The following is an 18,007-nucleotide window of genomic DNA, read 5'->3' on the forward strand; positions in this document are numbered from 1 at the left end:
CAGAGGGGCAAAATTGTCTTTAATTCACTGGTCTTCCTTACCTGTGACCTCCCAAACAGCCCCACCACACAATACAGCACATCAGCACCAAGTTTGAGAAGTAACTAAAACTTACTGCCTTGCTCTTGCAGGGCCATTGCTTAGATGTTTCTGGAGCATATGAATGAGCTCTCAAATCTAGATCATAATCATAGTCCTTTCTTGACATACATCCAGCTCTTGTTTTCAGTGACAGAACCATACTGATGGTTTCTAAATATCTTCACCGTAAGACTGCTGCCCTCAGGAAATGATAATCATACCATCTCTCTTGATTTCATAAATACACCCCCTCAAGTCTTGGTTCTCTTCCCACAGGTGGCTTCTGCTTCACTCAGCTCTTCCCCAGATATAACTCCTACTTTAGGGAAACTCATGGTCAGCCCTCCACCTCCTCCAGCTACAGCCTCTTCTAGGAAAGCTGCCTGCTGAGCTTATTTACCTCACCAATGAGAGCTGCTCCTTGCAGCCTCTAGGCTTCAGCTCCCTGGTCACCAGCTCCCTCGACTAGTAGATATCTGAAAAAATAACCTGTGCATTCCACTGCCACAACATTGCTTTTGGCTTCTTTCTGGTCTTTTCAGATACTGGCCTGCAGCCATGAAAAGGGTTCAGAACTATTCCAAAAGGGACAGGCAATCTAAACAGAAAAGTGATGCTGAAAGGTGCTAAATGTACAGTAATCATGATCTGCCCTGCCTTTTAAGGAATACTAAGCAGCTTGAACATCTATAACTACTTACAAATGAAGCTTGTGTTCCAGCATGGCTCAACCATATAACCAAAATACAAAATCCCTGTTATTTGTCTGCGAGTGTCCTGTACACGTCAAAATTCCTATAAAATATTTCCTACCTATGTCGGTGGATCATTGTGAATATAATGCAATTAGGTGCACACTGCCACAGTTTTGCTGCATGCTTCTGTCCCTGGTAACCCATATTGTTATTATTACACTATTACCCATTTGGTTAATCTAAAAAAAGAAAATTCTGAAGTACTCAAGTACTGCCCTAATCTTCAAAAAGCTACATAGTCTGTTCGTGGTGCAGACAATGCACCTCTAGGTTTTGTAAAGGTTAAGGGAGCAGCAGGCTCCTTACAGAATCTGTGTCAAGCTTGCTAGCAAAGGTTTTGTGTTTGCATCAACAGCGAGTTACAATAAACTTCATATTAGCCTCCAAAAAGAAGTTCTAGTACCAGGATTTAGGTAGAAAATCAAGGCTCACTCTTGAAGAAGTTAATATGAGAATTAATTTCAGCAACCAAGATAATGACTATGTGAGTCATTATTTAAGAAAACATTTATGAATCAGAAATGGACACATATAAATATTATTTTAAACTCTGAATAAACTATTATGGAATTGACTTGAAGGTCTAACCTTTTAGTTTGCCAACTGTTAGAAGATACTTTTCCTTGCCCAGTTTTTACAAGTATTTGGAAGTATGCATTATTATTGCCCACAGTATTTCCAATGAATAATGTATCAGAGAAAAGAGAAAACACACTTATAAATTGTTCAGATCACACCATTAGAAAAAAGTCTACACAAGATTGGATACCAGTGCAACACTAAAGAGTCTAAAGGTACTGAAAATGAAACAGTAATCATAAAATTAATGTTGCATTTATATGATTATCTCTTAATACAGTAATTCTCGTTCATGGAATTCCTGTTCAGAAAACACTCTGTGGAATTGCTAACAGTGCTACCATTTAGTTTAATGCATGAGTGGCTCTCAAACTGGACAGGTGAAATACTCACAAATTTACTTTTAAAGTTTGATATTTGCCTGCTCTCCATTTCCCATTTCCTTCCTTCCCTCCCAACTCTGCCTTCCTCTGAGAAGACTTCTTTTTGTGCCAAAGAGCACTTAGTGTTTCAATTCAACAAAAAGCATTGGCTCTGTTGGCCCAACTGATCTGGAAGGTGAATGGCCACTCTTCTGCTGAATGTCTGAAAACCCAGGCAAGACTGGGGTGATTCTCTGGATCTCTGCATAGGACAGATCCCTCTGCAGGAATGCTTTGATGTCCCCTGGTAGGGAGCAGCTTTGGGGAGAATGATGAAGCAAGAAGGGCATTCCAGAACCCCTGCCTGAACCTGAAATACAGGTTTAAAGTGAAGCTGAAGGCAAAATAAGAAACAAGTGTGGGTGGAGACCAGTCCTGGGTAGAGAAAACAAAGGAGAGCTAACTAAAGACATTTTAAATCAGGTGGCAAATACAAGAGCAAACCCACTTTTCCAACACAAAACAGTGGCACTATCCTTGAAGAGCTGCGGTGTTGTAATGCTTTATGAAACTGCACACCCAGCTATCTAATTCCATTCCCTTTATTTTGTCTTGGCACTATCTATGTGAATGGAAAACAACTGCAAAAATAGATATATGCACTTCAGTTTTACTGGCTTCCAAAACACTGGATTGGAAACAATGGTTCCAACACATTTATCTTCTTTCAGACTGTGGTTTCATGGAAAAGTGGTTGTTTCTTGAGCTTTTAATTAGCATATCATTTGTATGCTAGCCAAGAGAATTCCCAAAGGCTTTTTCCCATACTACTCCTGTCAGCTTTTTTTTACAGAAGAGTGCCCAACTGAAGGCTACTTCCAAAATGCATCTGTAAAACTTACATTTCAATACTCTTCATTCATAAAACAGATGGAAAAGTGAGGAGTAAGGAGGAGAAAAATGTACAGAAAGAATGCAGACCTGTACAAAAATCATTATGATGAAAAACAGAGATTGCTTGATTCTCCATTCTCCATAATAGAAATATTAAAAGTAATGTTCTTTGGACTACATGTCACATTCAATTCCTAAAACAGAATATTAGTTATTGTGTTTCTGTTCTTCAAGTCATTTTCCCACTGCTTTTTGTTGACTGCTTGCATTATTTAACTTTAAAGAGTCCAAGAGGCTTCTGATTGTTTCACTTCCTATTCCTTTCATCCTATTCTTCATCTTGCTGGAATTATTTTTTCCAAATGGTATCAGTAGAGCTGCCAGTCCCCAAGGTTCTTTATTGATCATTTGCTGAGTTTTATCTTCCTTCTGTAAAATCCAGGCACTTTCTCTGGCCATAGCTATAAATTTCTCCAGCTGTGGCTGATTAACATTCTTGCTGATATTAAGGTCTTGTTCAAAGGGATTCCAGATATAAAGAGGAGACGACTCAGGCTTATTTACTTCCTTCCCCTGCAGACAGCATAAAGAAAAAGCCAAAGTTGCATATGTACATTATAAGCTGCACAAATAATGAATCACTTGAGTTATTACATTCGAATTAAAAGTGTTTTGACCTATTAGAGAACATTTTATAAAACACCCAGTCATTATTAATCAAATTAATTTTCCTGTCAACTTTACTGTATTACTCCTGTTCTCTGAGTCCTCTCAGTGGTCTTTGCCACATTCAACTTAGATATCCTTCAAGGTAAAGAATACGCAACTCCAACTTAACCTATCTTTTTGGCCATCAGACCTCACCTACTGCAACTTCCTACTCGTAATTCCACTTGTGTATGGGCAGCATCAGTGCATCATATTAACCTGCACAGCCCAGATTGGTAAAATAATGCACGCACTTAAACTGTTCAAACCATTCCTCCCACACTGTTCAGAGAGCTCACAGTGCTGGTAAAAGTGAATAAGATTGCTTCACTGGCTGAAATCCCTCCCAGTTTGGTCTATCTTTTAAGCACAGAGCTATTCAGGTCATGGTCCACTGTTAGGCACCTGGTATAGTACAACACAAATACTGACAACTATGTAGTTTGTTATTTAAATGCACTTCCATCTCATGCTTATCAGTGTTTCTTTCTTAGCTGATTGGTTCTGTATAGCAGAACCTCTGCTGCAAGCTCTAACAGGAATCCACCATCTCCTGCTGGTCCAGTAAGTGTCTGCATACACCTTACATACACTTGCCCCAGGGCCAAGAGCACTGTCAGAGAAACAGCAGCAGCCCAGACACCTCCTATGAATAGCTCGGGCTCCAAATGTGGTTTTGCTTGCCTTTTTCAGGTTTAATAGCAAACAGAAGTTATCCACCTAATAAATCAGTTTCTAGGATCAATATGCAAAAAGGGCTCATTAGCCAGTGATCCACAATGCCCAAATACAAAAGAGAACAAATGAGCATCCACACAGCAATGTGGCATTGAAACCCCATTCGGGAAGCAGTTCAGCAGAACAGGTGTAAGTTATGGAGGTTACATTTTAATGTATTCCTATTATACCTGCATGCACACACAGATAAACAGGATGACTTTAAACATGTAAAGCAAACTGAAGTGCTAGCACAGAATTACCATGCTATAGCATGCTTACTGAGCTGCAGTACAGATACTGAAGGCAGATACAAACTGCAGCAGAAAACTGCAGTGTCAAAAGCATACCCAAAACTCAGCTGTAAATTTTAATGTAAGCTCTAGTTGGGTATGGACTCCCAACTTTAAATGCGAATCTTGTCAGCTCACAGGGTTTGTCGCAGACTTTTGCTATGACAGACATCATGACATTTTAAAAGCTTTCCTCCCACAGAAGCAAAAGAGCTTTGACTTTTTAAAACTGCCACTTTTATTACAGGGCTTTTCATTGAAATCACACTAGCTTTGCAACAGTTTCTGCTTTCCAACATATCCAAGTAATGACACTGTAAATGTTATCAATGTAATTGCAAGTTACTGGGCTCCAAGAGGAAAACAGTCCTCCTTCACAAGAAAGAACTCGGTTTCCATATAAATGTTTTTTTATATATAATTAAAGATGACAGAAATTGTTGCTTAGCATATGTAGTTTGTCAAATGACAGACAGAGAGATTCAACTGATATTGATGAGCAATTAAAATCCATTTACCTTTCGAAGATTTAGGGAATTCTTTCTGAAATCAAAGTTTCCAAAATATTCAAAAAACTCGCCCAACAATACATCTAAGGGGAAAGAAAAACAAGAGCCATTAGTAACATTAAGGAAAAGTTTGTTTTCAATGTGGTCATAAAATAAACAAAATTTATGAAGATCTTCCTACCAAGTGTTTCTGTGTTTTTTGTAGGTTTAATCTTCCTTAAATCACTAACAAATGAGCAATCATATCCTCCAATTATGTGCTTGTCTTTTTCATCTGAAAAAAAAATTGTGGACATATTTTGAAGTAAGAAACAGTAAAATGCCATTGTATTTAATAAAATTCATATAACAAACTGAAATCAATGCTACCATATTACACAAATCAAATTAGGAGTTCAGAAGTGAACTTTTAGGTTAAGAGTCAAATTAAGTGGCAGAAGATTTAAAAGAAAAAAGTCCATAGATGGGCAAAGGAAAAGTATCATGAGCAAATGACACATTTTTAAAATCCTACAGGACTCAGAAAAATGACATCTTCGTATCTCTGAAAATACTTATAAGTTACAAACAGGGTATCTTTGCATAGAGGCTGTATTACACACTTAACAGCACAACTCCCCGATGTTACCTACATGAGGGTTTAAAAAAAATCAGACCCAGAGAGTTCACTGTCTTTTTCTGAAAAACTTCACAGAACTAGGAACACTCTTGTAAATATGCGAACACATGTTTTATGTATAAACATTTCTACAGAATTCTGATGGAAGTGGTTAAAATTATTTTAGAGCAACTAAACACAGACCTTTTTCTCCCCTTCAAACACTCAGAGCTTCCAAGGAATCATGTCAATAAGCAGAAGACATGAGTAAGGAATCAAGAACTTGGGGTGTCATTCTCAATGTTTTCATACAATTCACTGAAGATAACACATCCTGAATACTGTGTAAGGAACCTCCAGTACAGCTTATTTTTGGAGATACAATAATTATTTGCAAAGGGCCTGAACAGTCTCAAGGATATTACAAATTAGGAGTAGAAAACACAGTCTTTCTTTTAAGCATTTGGTAGCTATAAAACAATACACATCATATCAGTCTGCAAAAAATCCTTAACTCCAGAAACATTCAAGACCCTACAAGTCTTCTAAATAACAAAATAAAAAAAAATTCAGCATAGGAGCACTGAACAAGTAAATTACATTCAATTATCTAAGGGACAGAATAAGTCTAACCCCTCTAAATTGAATTGGTATTGTATTGAAAAGGGATTTATTGTGCCTTTAAAGATGTGTTATTTTCACTAAAAAATACATGTAAAATGTGTGTATTCCCTCAAACTTAAAACACAAATAATATTCATTACCATTTGAGAGCATAAAGAAATTGCTTGGGTTTATTTATCACTTTAGATAAAACAAATGTACAATAAACTGCAATAAACACAAACAGCTGTGCTTACCTGCTAGTTCTTTAAGCTGGTCTAGTGTTGGAATGATAGGTGGCGATCTCCTCTGCAGAAAAAACATGACCATCATGGTCAGGGAGAAGTTTGTAATCCAGGTACCAGGAGCACTGTTTGTGAGCCCATGGACACGGGCCCAGCAGCGCACAGTGAACACCAACGCTCGTACACGGGAATCCAGACAGCCGTAGATATACAAGAGCTCTGAACTTCTTGTTGCAATGCTGAAGAAGAAATGCGAAGATGTGTAAATGATGAGAGAATTATAAAGTATCAGATGCAGTATTCATTGTTCATTATAAGAGAAGGGGGCTTTCATAAAAAAACCCCCAAACTTTTATATATTTTTAAAAATAGAAGAGAATCACAGAATAGTAGAAGGGTTTGAGATGGAATGCCTGGAATTATCCAGTATTAAATACCTGGTAGTTTTTCCTAGCAAGGATGATATGGTTCTGGGTCAATAATAGGCATTTGCACTGTTTCCTGTTTCCTCAAACCACATCACAGTGGGAGGATAAAACCCCAAAATAAAGAAAACACCATCAAGTACTGTGAATTCAAAATATGCAGAACTGAGGTGAAAAAACATAATCCAGCCACAAGTGCCTTTGGTATGTTAGATAATATCTCTAGCCTAGCATATCATAAAATACAACTAGAACTTATTTATTACTTTTATCTAAAAAGTAGTAAAATGCTGCACTGAAAAATAATCTAAGTGCAGAGATACAATGAAATCCACAAAACAAGTCAGTTTGTTAATTTTCAAATGATTACTGCTTAGTCGAGCTGAATAAAAACAACTAATCTGGAAGGATAAAGGTTTTCAGATGGATCAGCTTTTGACCTCCTTTATCACAATGTTATACAAACATTCATGCATTGTACAAATGGGAGGGCAAGAAAAAGTAGAAAAAAAATGGAAGTACAGTATGAAAGCAAAACTTACTTTGGTTCAGTTTTAGCCTGAAGTGCTAAAAATTCAGCATAGCCTTTTGGGGACATTTACTAGGTCAAAATTTTGTAACACCTAGGCTTCTTAAATTTCAGCTGTGAGGTGCTTTACAGTGTCCAGAAAGATTTGTTTCTAGTAAAAATGATAACAAGACAAGACATGCAGTCCCAACCAGCTGAACTATCAGCAGTGAGTTACAAGGAAGCTTGTACAGAACTACATGCTGACTTTCACTGTGACTGCAATATAGAGAAGTAATTTCATTGTAAGAAACTTGTTCAATATTGCCTTAACAACTCCTGCATATTCTGAAACACATCTTTGAGTAATTCAGAAAACTGAGTGTATCAGATCTGACTGTATGTGATACAGAAAAATCACAAAACTGCACTAAAACTCGTATCGCAGGAACACAAAATAATCTGAGTTGGAAGGGACCCACAAGGATCATCAAAGTCCAACTCCTGGCCCTGGACAGGACAGCCCCAAGAGTCACACCATGTACTGAGAGGATTGTCAAAAAGCCTCTTGAACTCTGTGACCACTTCCCTGGTGAGCCTGTTCCAGTACCCAACCACCCTCTGAAAAACCTTTTCCTTATATCCAGCCTAGATCTCCCCAGACACAACTGCAGGCCATTCCCTTGGGCCCTGTCACTTTTATCCTGAAGAATAATCACTCATATTTTTGTATTCTCCAACAACAATGAAAAGGGCCGCTAACTAATTTTTGGCTCTGCACATTTATGCCAGAGCTGTTTAGTGCCATGAGGGGGTTCTTTCTGCGGAAACCGCAGGGCAGCAGAGCCCAGGAGGGGCAGCGGAGGGGCAGCAGAGCCGCTGGAGGGGCAGCAGAGCCGCAGGAGGGGCAGCAGAGGGGCAGCAGAGCCGCAGGAGGGGCAGCAGAGCCGCAGGAGGGGCAGCAGCAGAGCCGCAGGAGGGGCAGCAGAGCCACAGAAGGGGCAGCAGCAGGGCTGCAGGAGGGGCAGTGGATGGGCAGCAGAGCCCAGGAGGGCAGCAGCAGAGCCGCAGGAGGGGCAGCAGCAGAGCCCAGGAGGGGCAGTAGAGCCCAGGAGGGGCAGCAGAGGGGCAGCAGAGCCCAGGAGGGGCAGCAGAGCCCAGGAGGGGCAGCGGAGGGGCAGCAGAGCCCAGGAGGGGCAGCAGCAGGGACACAGGAGGGGCAGCAGCAGAGCCACAGGAGGGGCAGCAGCAGAGCCCAGGAGGGGCAGCAGAGCCCAGGAGGGGCAGCAGAGCCCAGGAGGGGCAGCGGAGGGGCAGCAGAGCCCAGGAGGAGCAGCAGAGGGGCAGCAGAGGGGCAGCAGAGGGGCAGCAGCAGAGCCCAGGAGGGGCAGCGGAGGGGCAGCAGAGCCCAGGAGGGGCAGCAGAGGGGCAGCAGAGCCCTGGAGGGGCAGCAGAGGGGCAGCAGCAGAGCCCAGGAGGGGCAGCAGCAGAGCCCAGGAGGGGCAGCAGAGCCCAGGAGGGGCAGCGGAGGGGCAGCAGAGCCGCGTCCGTGCCGGGCCGGCACCGCGGGGCATTCCTGGGCAGCCGGCGCCCCCTAGCGGGCAGCGCTGCGAGCGGCCCCGCGCGGCGGGAACACCGCAGGCTCCCTTCCCCTTCCCCTTCCCGACGCGGGGAATTCACTCGGCATCCAGGGCATCTTCCCAGCAAACAGGGCTATGCAGGCTCTTAAGAAGAAAGAAAGGACACAAAAAAACCTAAAAGCAAAATCCCTAAAAATTAACATTCCGGAGCTGCTTAATCTGAAAAGCAATCAAGAAAGGCTGTGCATATGCAGAGGGGAAGTAATGACTAATGAACACTGACTGCCTTCTTTCCTGTTTTGTAAGCCGACCTTCTTCTATAAACTGGTTTTTGAGGCTTCCGCTTCAGCTAGCAAGTATTTCTTAGGCTGGAGAAAGACAACTTAAGGATATCAAACTCTAACCTCTAGAAGTCAAAAAATATCCTTTTTACTTCCAGAGCAACATTCACATTTGCTAAGAACACAGAAAAGAGAGGAGTAAAGAGTTGATATTACAGGTTTTCAGAGCACTTTAAGTACATCAAAATTCTCTGCAAACTTTTTAAAACCAGGTCTCACCTGTTGCTCACTGACAGATCACACTGGAATCCTGTTGGCTGATGGGAAAATTTCACCAGAGGGCAGCGGGCATTGAGGATCTTCTGTACATTCACACACCCAGGACCAAAATTATCGAGGCAGTCACCAATCACAGAAAGAATCCTCTGAGTTGCTAATCTTTCTGATGGTAATCTCTTCATCTGATACTCCATTTCAAATGGACCTTTTTTCTAACACAGAATTTTAAAAGCAAGCTGTTAGCTCTCCAACAAAAGAGACATTTAAAAATACTTCTGACAGACCACCACAATTTGCAAAGGAGTTTGTACAACTAGAACTGAAAGACAAGAATTATTCAAAGCAGTCCACCCAACGTTAAATAGGTGAAAACATATTGCTCTCTCTTTTACATCCTTTTCTGGTGATTCAACTTTTCCAGGCTAATAGTGATCAACTTACTATAAATCTACATGTTCAAACAGAAGTATACATCTAATTACTGGCAAAAAACATAGTTCTGGAATTACCAGGAGAGCATAAGTGCTCTGACTGCAAAGAGGAGCATACAGTTACAGAGGGGCAACACAACCAAACTATCAATAATTTCAAACTGTCGGTAATTCCATGTGAAATCATCAAAGAACGATGCATTAATAATAAATCAAGTAGCAGTGTAAGAAAAAAATGCCTTTTTCATTTATAAAAGTTAAAAAAATTAGCATGCAAATTACTTAAATTGTTCAAAATTAAGATATGATTCTGGAAGACTTAAAAAAATTACTTTATTCAATTTTTTTTTGTCTTTCCTAAAAGACAAAAATATTGTGAAGATATATTCTAACATCAGAAATTAATTTCTCTGTAGGTCTTCGTATTTTGATTTACCATATTTGTAGTTTTTACCTCAATAAAATATCTGTGAAATCTCTGTTCTGGTAATAGTCTTGTGTTTTTAAGACATAAGCTAATTTTATTTGCTAATCCTATACTTGACACTGATTTATCCTCCCCCTTGGAACATGTCATGGATGAATGCATACTGTACAAATAAAATTACAGTGATGTAACAGTAACTGAGATACCAAGTACATTATTTCTGTTATCCACAAATCAGTGACCTCACAGACAGGTGAAACAATTCAGAAGTTATGGACCCTGCAGCCCTTCCCATAAGGGCAGTTCAGGGGCTGAATTTCTGAGTCTCTCTGGCAATCACCAAGGTGATGTTCCTGCTCCCCTCCTGCCAGCAGCTCTCCTGCCAGCAGCACGTGTGGTGGAACATGCCAGGACAGCAGTCCCTAATCCCATCTGGCTGTGGCTGCATGCTACAGCAGGGCTGGCTCTACATGAAAAGAGCCTGTAACTATCAACATTGAGGCAGTTAACAGGAAAGACAAAGATGGGTAATCAGCTGACCTGTAGGTGGGCTGGTGTTGATATTTATATTTGTGACAAAAACCACAATGGGCATTTCCAGACAGCACCTCACTAGTTCTTAAAAACTGAGTGAAGATAGTAGAAAGTAGATATTCTTTGCAATTAAATGAACCTTCATATACAGCTTTGGTCCTAGCTAGTGGGTATGAAGTACTGATACATTTGTCCCAATCCTGTAGCTCTTCCCCAGTTCCTGTCATGTAGATAGAAATAAATATGAAACTATTACTATAATTAAAAATAAACAGTTACTTTTCAGTAAACTGATACAGTAACCTAAGCAAGAAGCACAACAGTTTAACAAAAACTGCTACTCTAAAATATCACAGAGCCCCGCTTTTTAACTCATTCACGAATCTCCCAAACTGCCCGGGGTTAAAAATGTCCTATCTGCAGTCTAGCATTCACTCTTGGTAAAGAACGTTCCCACTTCTGCCCCTTTTCTTAAATTACAATTAGTCACAAGCCACAAGGCTCAAAAAGAGTTATTTCATGTAAATAGGTGCTGAAATGCCTGATCCTCCTCACTGCTGGCAACTCCAGAAAGGCTAAGGAAGTGAAGAAATCAGAACATACCTTTTCCACTGCTGCTAAATCACCTTGTAACTAAAGCTACCTCCCCTTTGTCTCCCCAGAGTAACAAGTCTCTCAGCCACTCACAAATAAATTCACAGCTGCTAGTAAACTCACCCATCATCAAATACTTTACATTTCACAGAAGAACTTCTATCTCCACAAAGGATACATATTAAAGAAAACAGCTAGTTACCAAACATGCTTTGAAAATAGACATTTCATACTTGAACTGTTATTCCTTTAAAATTTAAGAGGCAACTTCACTGATTAAACATAAAGATTTCAGCACTTCACACACACATGACAATCCTTCTCTTCAGCTGACATATTTTGCTTTCACTGTGATGTATCACTGCCGTAATACTGAAAACTGTATACATTTGAAGGATTATTTCTTTAAAAGTAACCTACATGGCAATATACAAATTGTACAGAAAAACTGAGAGAATTTTCAATCTTCAAAACTTTAAGCCCATTGTCTTCTAAGGAAAACAATGGGCTTAAACTTTTTTCCCAAACTTAAACAGTTTTTCCCAACAGCTTTTAACATTTTTTCCCAAACTATCTGTCACCACACAAGTAAAAAGGAAAGTTTTCACAACATGAGAATCATTTACTTGATTATTCAAGTGAATTCTGTAACTTGTAAGTATTCACCATGACTATCCCACGCCCTGAGCTTTCACACCTGCCCACACTCAGTATGTGCCTATAAATATATATACACCCCAGTACATAATCTTTCCTGGAGTATAAAGTCATATCTTTAAGGTAAGGAAAAGAAAATTACAATCCTCCCAAAATGCAGATGTGCACACATGCACAAACTTACTGTGCTTTAGGACATAGAGGACCCTAAAAAACAAAGCCAAGCTTTAACAGAGCATGGCTGAGGCACTGAAGCTACAGAGAAGAAAACTTGACAATAGAATGGGAAGGTCTGACTCTGCTGAAACAATTTTGGAGGATGAGGGTTTTCTTCATAGCGAAATTCACCCTAATAGTGCAAAGTTTATGTAAACACCAAGTCATTTTCTTCCTATAGCAAAGATCATCACCTTCAAGTCACATTCAGTTTTTGAGCGCCTTCAGATCCAAACAGTCAAATAAACTTGTTCATACTTTATAGTATGAGCCCACTTAAAACAAAAATAAAAATAAACTGATTCGTGTGTGAAACAGCAAATGAGCTGCTCTGTTGAAGAAACCCAGCAAACTGAAGATGCACAGCACAACCTTACCATTTTTGTAGAATGCTTTCCTGTATCACAGAAGTCCAAAAACATGTCCACATCAGATCCCAGTTTGCCAAATGTGTTGACTGAAGAGCCAAACGGCTTTACCGTGCTGTCAGGGAAATATGCACGGGCAAAATCCCGAACCAAAGAACATGCCAGGAATCGCAGCTTGATGTTTTCTTCTGTAAGCTGATACTCATTCAGTAGAATGTACATCTGAGTGCTTATCTAGTTCAGAAAATAAACACTGTAAATATACAATGACCCATCTTCTATTAACATATATTTTCATCTATTTAATATCAATGCAATTAGAAGGTTATTTTTCAAAACTTCAAAAAGGTTTCTTTCATACAGAGAAATTATTTTCATAATTAAATTGAATAATTTCATTTATTTACTTCATTGTAGAACCGCTCACATAAAATGTTTATGTTACCTTTTTAAATAAAAATAAATAGCTTTATAAGTTTCACATGACCACTTGCAAATCCTGGAATGAATCTACCTTATTTTTAATTAAGAGAGATCTAGAAACCTCTACTTACACTGTCTGCAAGACAAAGCTTTTCAATAAGGTCTTTCACTGGAATGTGACACTGAGGAGAGAGGTGAAGTGGTGTGTCTTCAACATGTTGACTCACTGGGTTTTTCAGTGTGAAAGTAAAAAGTCTTGATTTAAATGGGACAACATGATGCTCTGAAGCACTTGGGATCCCAACAGCATCCTGCAACGAGGCTATACTGCTCTTTTCTGAAAACTCTACTAAAGCACTGATGCCCTAAAACATTAAGAATGGAAATACAGGGTGAGATAAATGCATACAATGCTTGAACTCATTGTACTGATACTACTCAGATGTTCCTGGGGGTCCTGAGACATTAATATGACAGCCCTGAAGCCAAATGCTAGGTTCCATACCTCAAACCATTTTAGATGATTTTTCACAAGAGATTATTTAAGATCTGCTATTCTTGACAGCAAGCACTAAACAGAAAAGTTCTGAACTATATTCATCTTCACAACTGAAATATTCCAGAAACACATAAAAAAGAGCTATCTCTATTGTCAGAACAATGAATGGTGCTATATGAAAGTTTCAAAGATTTAGTGCAAAACAGGTTGCTGGCTATTCCTTAGAGGTGTTGCTTAGCTGACTTATGAATAAAAATCAACGGCTCAGCAACTTGTGAACATTAGCACAGATAAAAACTGATTTAATACATTAAGTCTATATCATTAGCTTAACTTATGTATGAGGCCTTAAGCAAATCTTCTTTCTGGTACTTGTTTTCATCTAGGTCTAGATTTTAGCTTACATCATTAATTACTTACACGATTTTCAAAAAAGAAATGACTCTTAATATTCCCATGACTGGCTAAGTACTGCAATAATTTTTTTTGATTAAGTTTTGATGGGCACTTAATTAAAACAGTCCGTTCAGCTTGATTCAGTCGTTCTGTTTGGACTTCAGCAAATGTCTTCTTTCTGGTACCGACTTCAGCATCTGTGAGAAGAAACAAGCATCAAGGCTTTTCTACATAAACAGAAAGATGTATGGCTGGTTTTAGTACACTTAATCTCTTTCTCTGGATTGAACAACTGAACAAAGGTTTGTCCTGGCTCTCCAAGATCATGACAGCAAAAACGAAAAGAATGAAGAATGAATGAAGGACAGTGAATAATGAATGAAAGAAAGAAATGTAAGTGCATTTCTCTCACAAGTGCATACATTTGTAGTAACAAGGAGTAGAAAAGGTAGGAAGAAAACAAAACTGACTTCCCTTGGTGCACAGGAAGCTTCATAATACAAATAATCTTTTGCTCTTTAATTTGTTGCTCACCATCAAAAACCTTAGCACACATATGAGTCAGGAAATGCCAGCTACGCTGTGAGGCAGGATTAGACCTTTGGCAAGCCTCACTGAAATGACAGTCTCTCTGAACCACCCCAAAACCAGCACTTTGGAACAATTCAACACTTGCTATTTTTACAACTCAGCAGCATCCTTTACGGTAAACGCCTACGCAAAATTTTCACTTAATAATACACTTTCATCTTCTCCAGTACAATAAACCCACAGACCAGTCATATCTCATCACACTACTGCAAACTGTACTGCTGCTCACAGCCTCCAGAATTCACATGGAATCGAGACATGCTGAACATCCAGAAACATGGAACTTGTTTCCCTCTTTGCATACAGGCAAGGGGGCCATCTCCCAAACCTGAAATCATGATCACTTCCCTGCATAGCTTTCAAACTGATCCACTGACCACATCACATCAGTACAGCCTATGAAGCTGTTGCCTGTTAATTCTTCCCTTTTGGTATTCGGATTGGGAAGCTGGGAAGCATTTCCCAGCAGCTACCATCTGCCACAGGGATATTCAGTAGAGAGGTCTTTATTCTGTTTTTGGTTTTGAAGAACCTATGGGATAGCTGTCAGTATTGCTTGATAGCATTCAATTTTTAAAAAATTTCATTTTATAACTTTACTGAGCTCTCACAGTATTATTTACTGTTGTAAATAATAACCACAGTAGCTCTTTCAACGGCCAAGTTTTATACCAGAACTTTTTATCAGAAGACTAAGGAAGCACTTTATGAAGATGATAAATACCAGTTTCCATGGAAACAGAGAAGGATGAAGAGACCAAGATGCATAAAAGACAAGTCTCATGGATAGGTGACATGGACCAGGAAGTCTGCATTAGGCCAGAATGGCTGTGATTTTTGCCTGATTTACTGCCTGTACATGCTTAGCCACTAGAGATTATGGGACCTCACAACTTCTTCTGGCTCTGCTGTCCTTTGCACAGTCTTGAGCATGGCACGGATGCACAGCAGCAATAGATATCCCTCACTAGTTCTTTTTCGAAAGACACTGCGTGAGTCACACGCTTCCTATGCCTTTTTGAGGGCGTCCCTCGGGATGAGCCCCTCACTTGATTCACCTCTAGCTGGAATTTAAACGCGTCCCGGCGCTGCCAGCGGACTCTGTCCCGCTGGGCTGCAGCCCCAGACGGCACAGCCGGACCTCACTGCCCGGGCCCCGCGGGGCTCCTCACGCCCGGGCTGCGGTGAGGTGAGGCCGAGCGGCGCAGGCGGGCGCTCCCCTCCCCGCGGCCCGACCCGTGCCTACCTTCCCCCGGCTCCAGGGCCGCGGGCCGCGCGGCGGAGCGGCCGCTCCGGGCGTGCCCGCGGGCGCCGGGCCCGGGGGGCCGCAGGCGGCGCCGCAGCAGCGCCAGCGCCGGGCCCGCCGCGCTCAGCGCCATGGCCGCAGCCCGCGCCGCTCTGCGCAGGCGCCGCGCTCCACGGCGGCCGGCGCGGCTCAGCCCGCTCCGTGCGCGCAGGGCAGGGCCCGGTGCGCGCGGCGTTCGGGCGCTCTGTGGAGGGAGCCAGAGCCGGGCAGCCCGGGGAAAGGGCGGCTGCCTGCTCGGGCACACGGAGCAAACAGCTGCCAGCAGTGTGCCCTGGCGCCGGGAGGGACACCCTGTCCTCGGGGGCAGCAGGCACAGCATGGCCAGCCAGGGATTGTCCCGCTCTGCTCCGCCCCCTGAGGCCTGTGTGCAGGTTTGGGCACCGCAGTGTAAGGAGGATATAAAGCTTTTAGTGAGCATCCAAAGGAGGGCAGCGAAGATGATGAAGGGCCTTGAGGAGAAGACTTGAAAGGAGCAGTTGAGGTCACTTGAGCTGTTCAAGCTGGAGGAGATGGAGGGTGGGCACGGGGTGAATCTGAAGGGTCAGATGGACAAGGTGATGCGGGTCTAATGTAGGTTTTGGCAGAATGACATAAAAAAGGGGAGTAAAAACCTTTGGCCTGTATCAGCAGTGCTGTCCAGTGGGGCTAGGGAAGTGTACTTAGCACTGATGAAGCCACACCTTGAGTGTGCCTCAGTTTCCCCACTTCTGGGCCCCTCAATTCAGGAAGGACATTGAGGTGCTGGAGTGAGTCCAGAGAAGGGAACAGAGCTGAGAAAGGGTCTGGAGAATGAGCCATGTGAGGAATGGGTGAGGGAGCTGGGTTGCTTAGTTTGAAGAAAAGGAGGTTGTAGCCAGGTCAGCTTCTTCTCTCAGAGAACCACTGACAGGACAAGAGAACATAGGCTTAGGATAGGCCAGGGTAGTTTTAGGTTCGATATTAGGAAGAATTTATTCACAGAAGGAGGGATTAGACATTGAAATGGGCTGCCAGGGAGATGGTGGAGTCACCATCCCTGGAGGTATTTAAGAAAATAATCTGCAGGGCACCCAGCAAGCAGTCATTGGTCTGCAGCATGGTTCCCCAGGCATGTACTGAAGAAAATGTCATTTTCTTTGGTTTTTAAAAACATTAATGTAAAACTTGTGGGCACATCTGTGGTGTATGTTAGGGCACTTTGTGTATTAGTAGGTCTTCAGTCTAGTGCTGTCTATACTTGTGGCAGCCTCCCAGGAAGTCAGTGTCTGTAAGTAATTGCTATGACCTAATTATTTTGGTTTTGTATTCTAGGATATCATTAAGACAAAGAGTAGATTGCTTTCAAAATCCAGCATTTCAGTTTATATCCTGCTTATGCATGCCATGGAGTACAACCTTTTGTTTCTTCCATCTCTCCATGCCGAGTTTCCTCTGGAAACCTAAGACTTGTTCTGCCTAATTCATTGATGTGGAGAGAAGACCTCCTCCTCATTCCCTCTTTGAAGTTGGTCTAAAAATAGAAAAGGGTTTCATTAAAATTAATTGTGGGTTTGGAAAAATTAATAGCGCAAGCAAGTTCCTGAAAGAGGATACTCAAAGTACCCTAGCGTGAGAGCTGCTGCACGTTAAGGATGTGTTACTCACCCTCCTTAACCTCCCACTTTCAAGGTGCTGCCAAGTCCGCCCTCTCCTTGGTCTGGCCTCTCCTACAGCCTAATTTATTCTTCAGTCCTTCCTCTCTTTTTTTTTTTTTTTTTTTTTTTTTTTTTCATTCTATAATCATCTTCAGCCTTCTTGCCTTTTTTTTTTTTTTTCACAGTTTGGTTTTTTTTTTTTTTTTTTTAGCAAATGCACTGGGTGGTGCAATTGAACAGGGTCAAAGTCAACAAAGAAGACACCTCTTTCCTTATGGAGACTTGCCGATGTATTTAACATATGTATAGTCTGGGAAAGAAACCGGTATGAGCAAAGGTTAACCCTGCTAGCAGAGTTCCATATACATAGTTATGATGCTAAGGAAAAGAAAGTCCTATAGTGAGTCTAAACTCTTGCACATTTCGGAATGTCGTTTGTGACATACTTTGGACAATTGTGAATGTCCCAGGAGAGGCAGCAAACATAAACCATTTAAACAAGGGAGTCAGGGTATCGTGGTAACACAAAGAGAAA

The 18,007-nt window shown here is 41.4% G+C and overlaps 1 protein-coding gene across 1 annotated transcript; it reads right to left on the bottom strand.

The window, feature by feature from the left end:
* Nucleotides 1–2,363: 2,363 nt before the first annotated feature.
* MTPAP (mitochondrial poly(A) polymerase) lies at nucleotides 2,364–15,957 on the bottom strand. The gene is made up of 9 exons (XM_030264430.4): nucleotides 15,800–15,957; nucleotides 13,987–14,159; nucleotides 13,199–13,432; nucleotides 12,654–12,878; nucleotides 9,418–9,629; nucleotides 6,357–6,583; nucleotides 5,080–5,172; nucleotides 4,908–4,981; nucleotides 2,364–3,244 (listed from the first exon to the last, which is right to left on the bottom strand). Exons 1-9 carry the CDS (start codon nucleotides 15,930–15,932, stop codon nucleotides 2,906–2,908), a joined length of 1,710 nt encoding a protein of 569 aa, XP_030120290.4. The 5' UTR covers nucleotides 15,933–15,957; the 3' UTR covers nucleotides 2,364–2,905.
* Nucleotides 15,958–18,007: the final 2,050 nt, after the last annotated feature.

This window comes from Taeniopygia guttata, chromosome 2 (genome assembly GCF_048771995.1).
Source record: "Taeniopygia guttata chromosome 2, bTaeGut7.mat, whole genome shotgun sequence".
Classification (NCBI taxonomy): domain Eukaryota; kingdom Metazoa; phylum Chordata; class Aves; order Passeriformes; family Estrildidae; genus Taeniopygia; species Taeniopygia guttata.

What these genes read in the sequence shown, in the direction of transcription:
- MTPAP (XM_030264430.4), bottom strand. Translation starts at nt 15,932, where the DNA reads ATGGCGCTGAGCGCGGCGGGCCCGGCGCTGGCGCTGCTGCGGCGCCGC. An exon ending in ATTTCTTTTTTGAAAATCGT is followed by an intron (nt 13,433 to 13,986) that starts GTAAGTAATTAA and finishes TTAATGTTTTAG; the next exon opens with GGCATCAGTGCTTTAGTAGA. An exon ending in GAAAGCATTCTACAAAAATG is followed by an intron (nt 9,630 to 12,653) that starts GTAAGGTTGTGC and finishes ATTCTGTGTTAG; the next exon opens with AAAAAAGGTCCATTTGAAAT.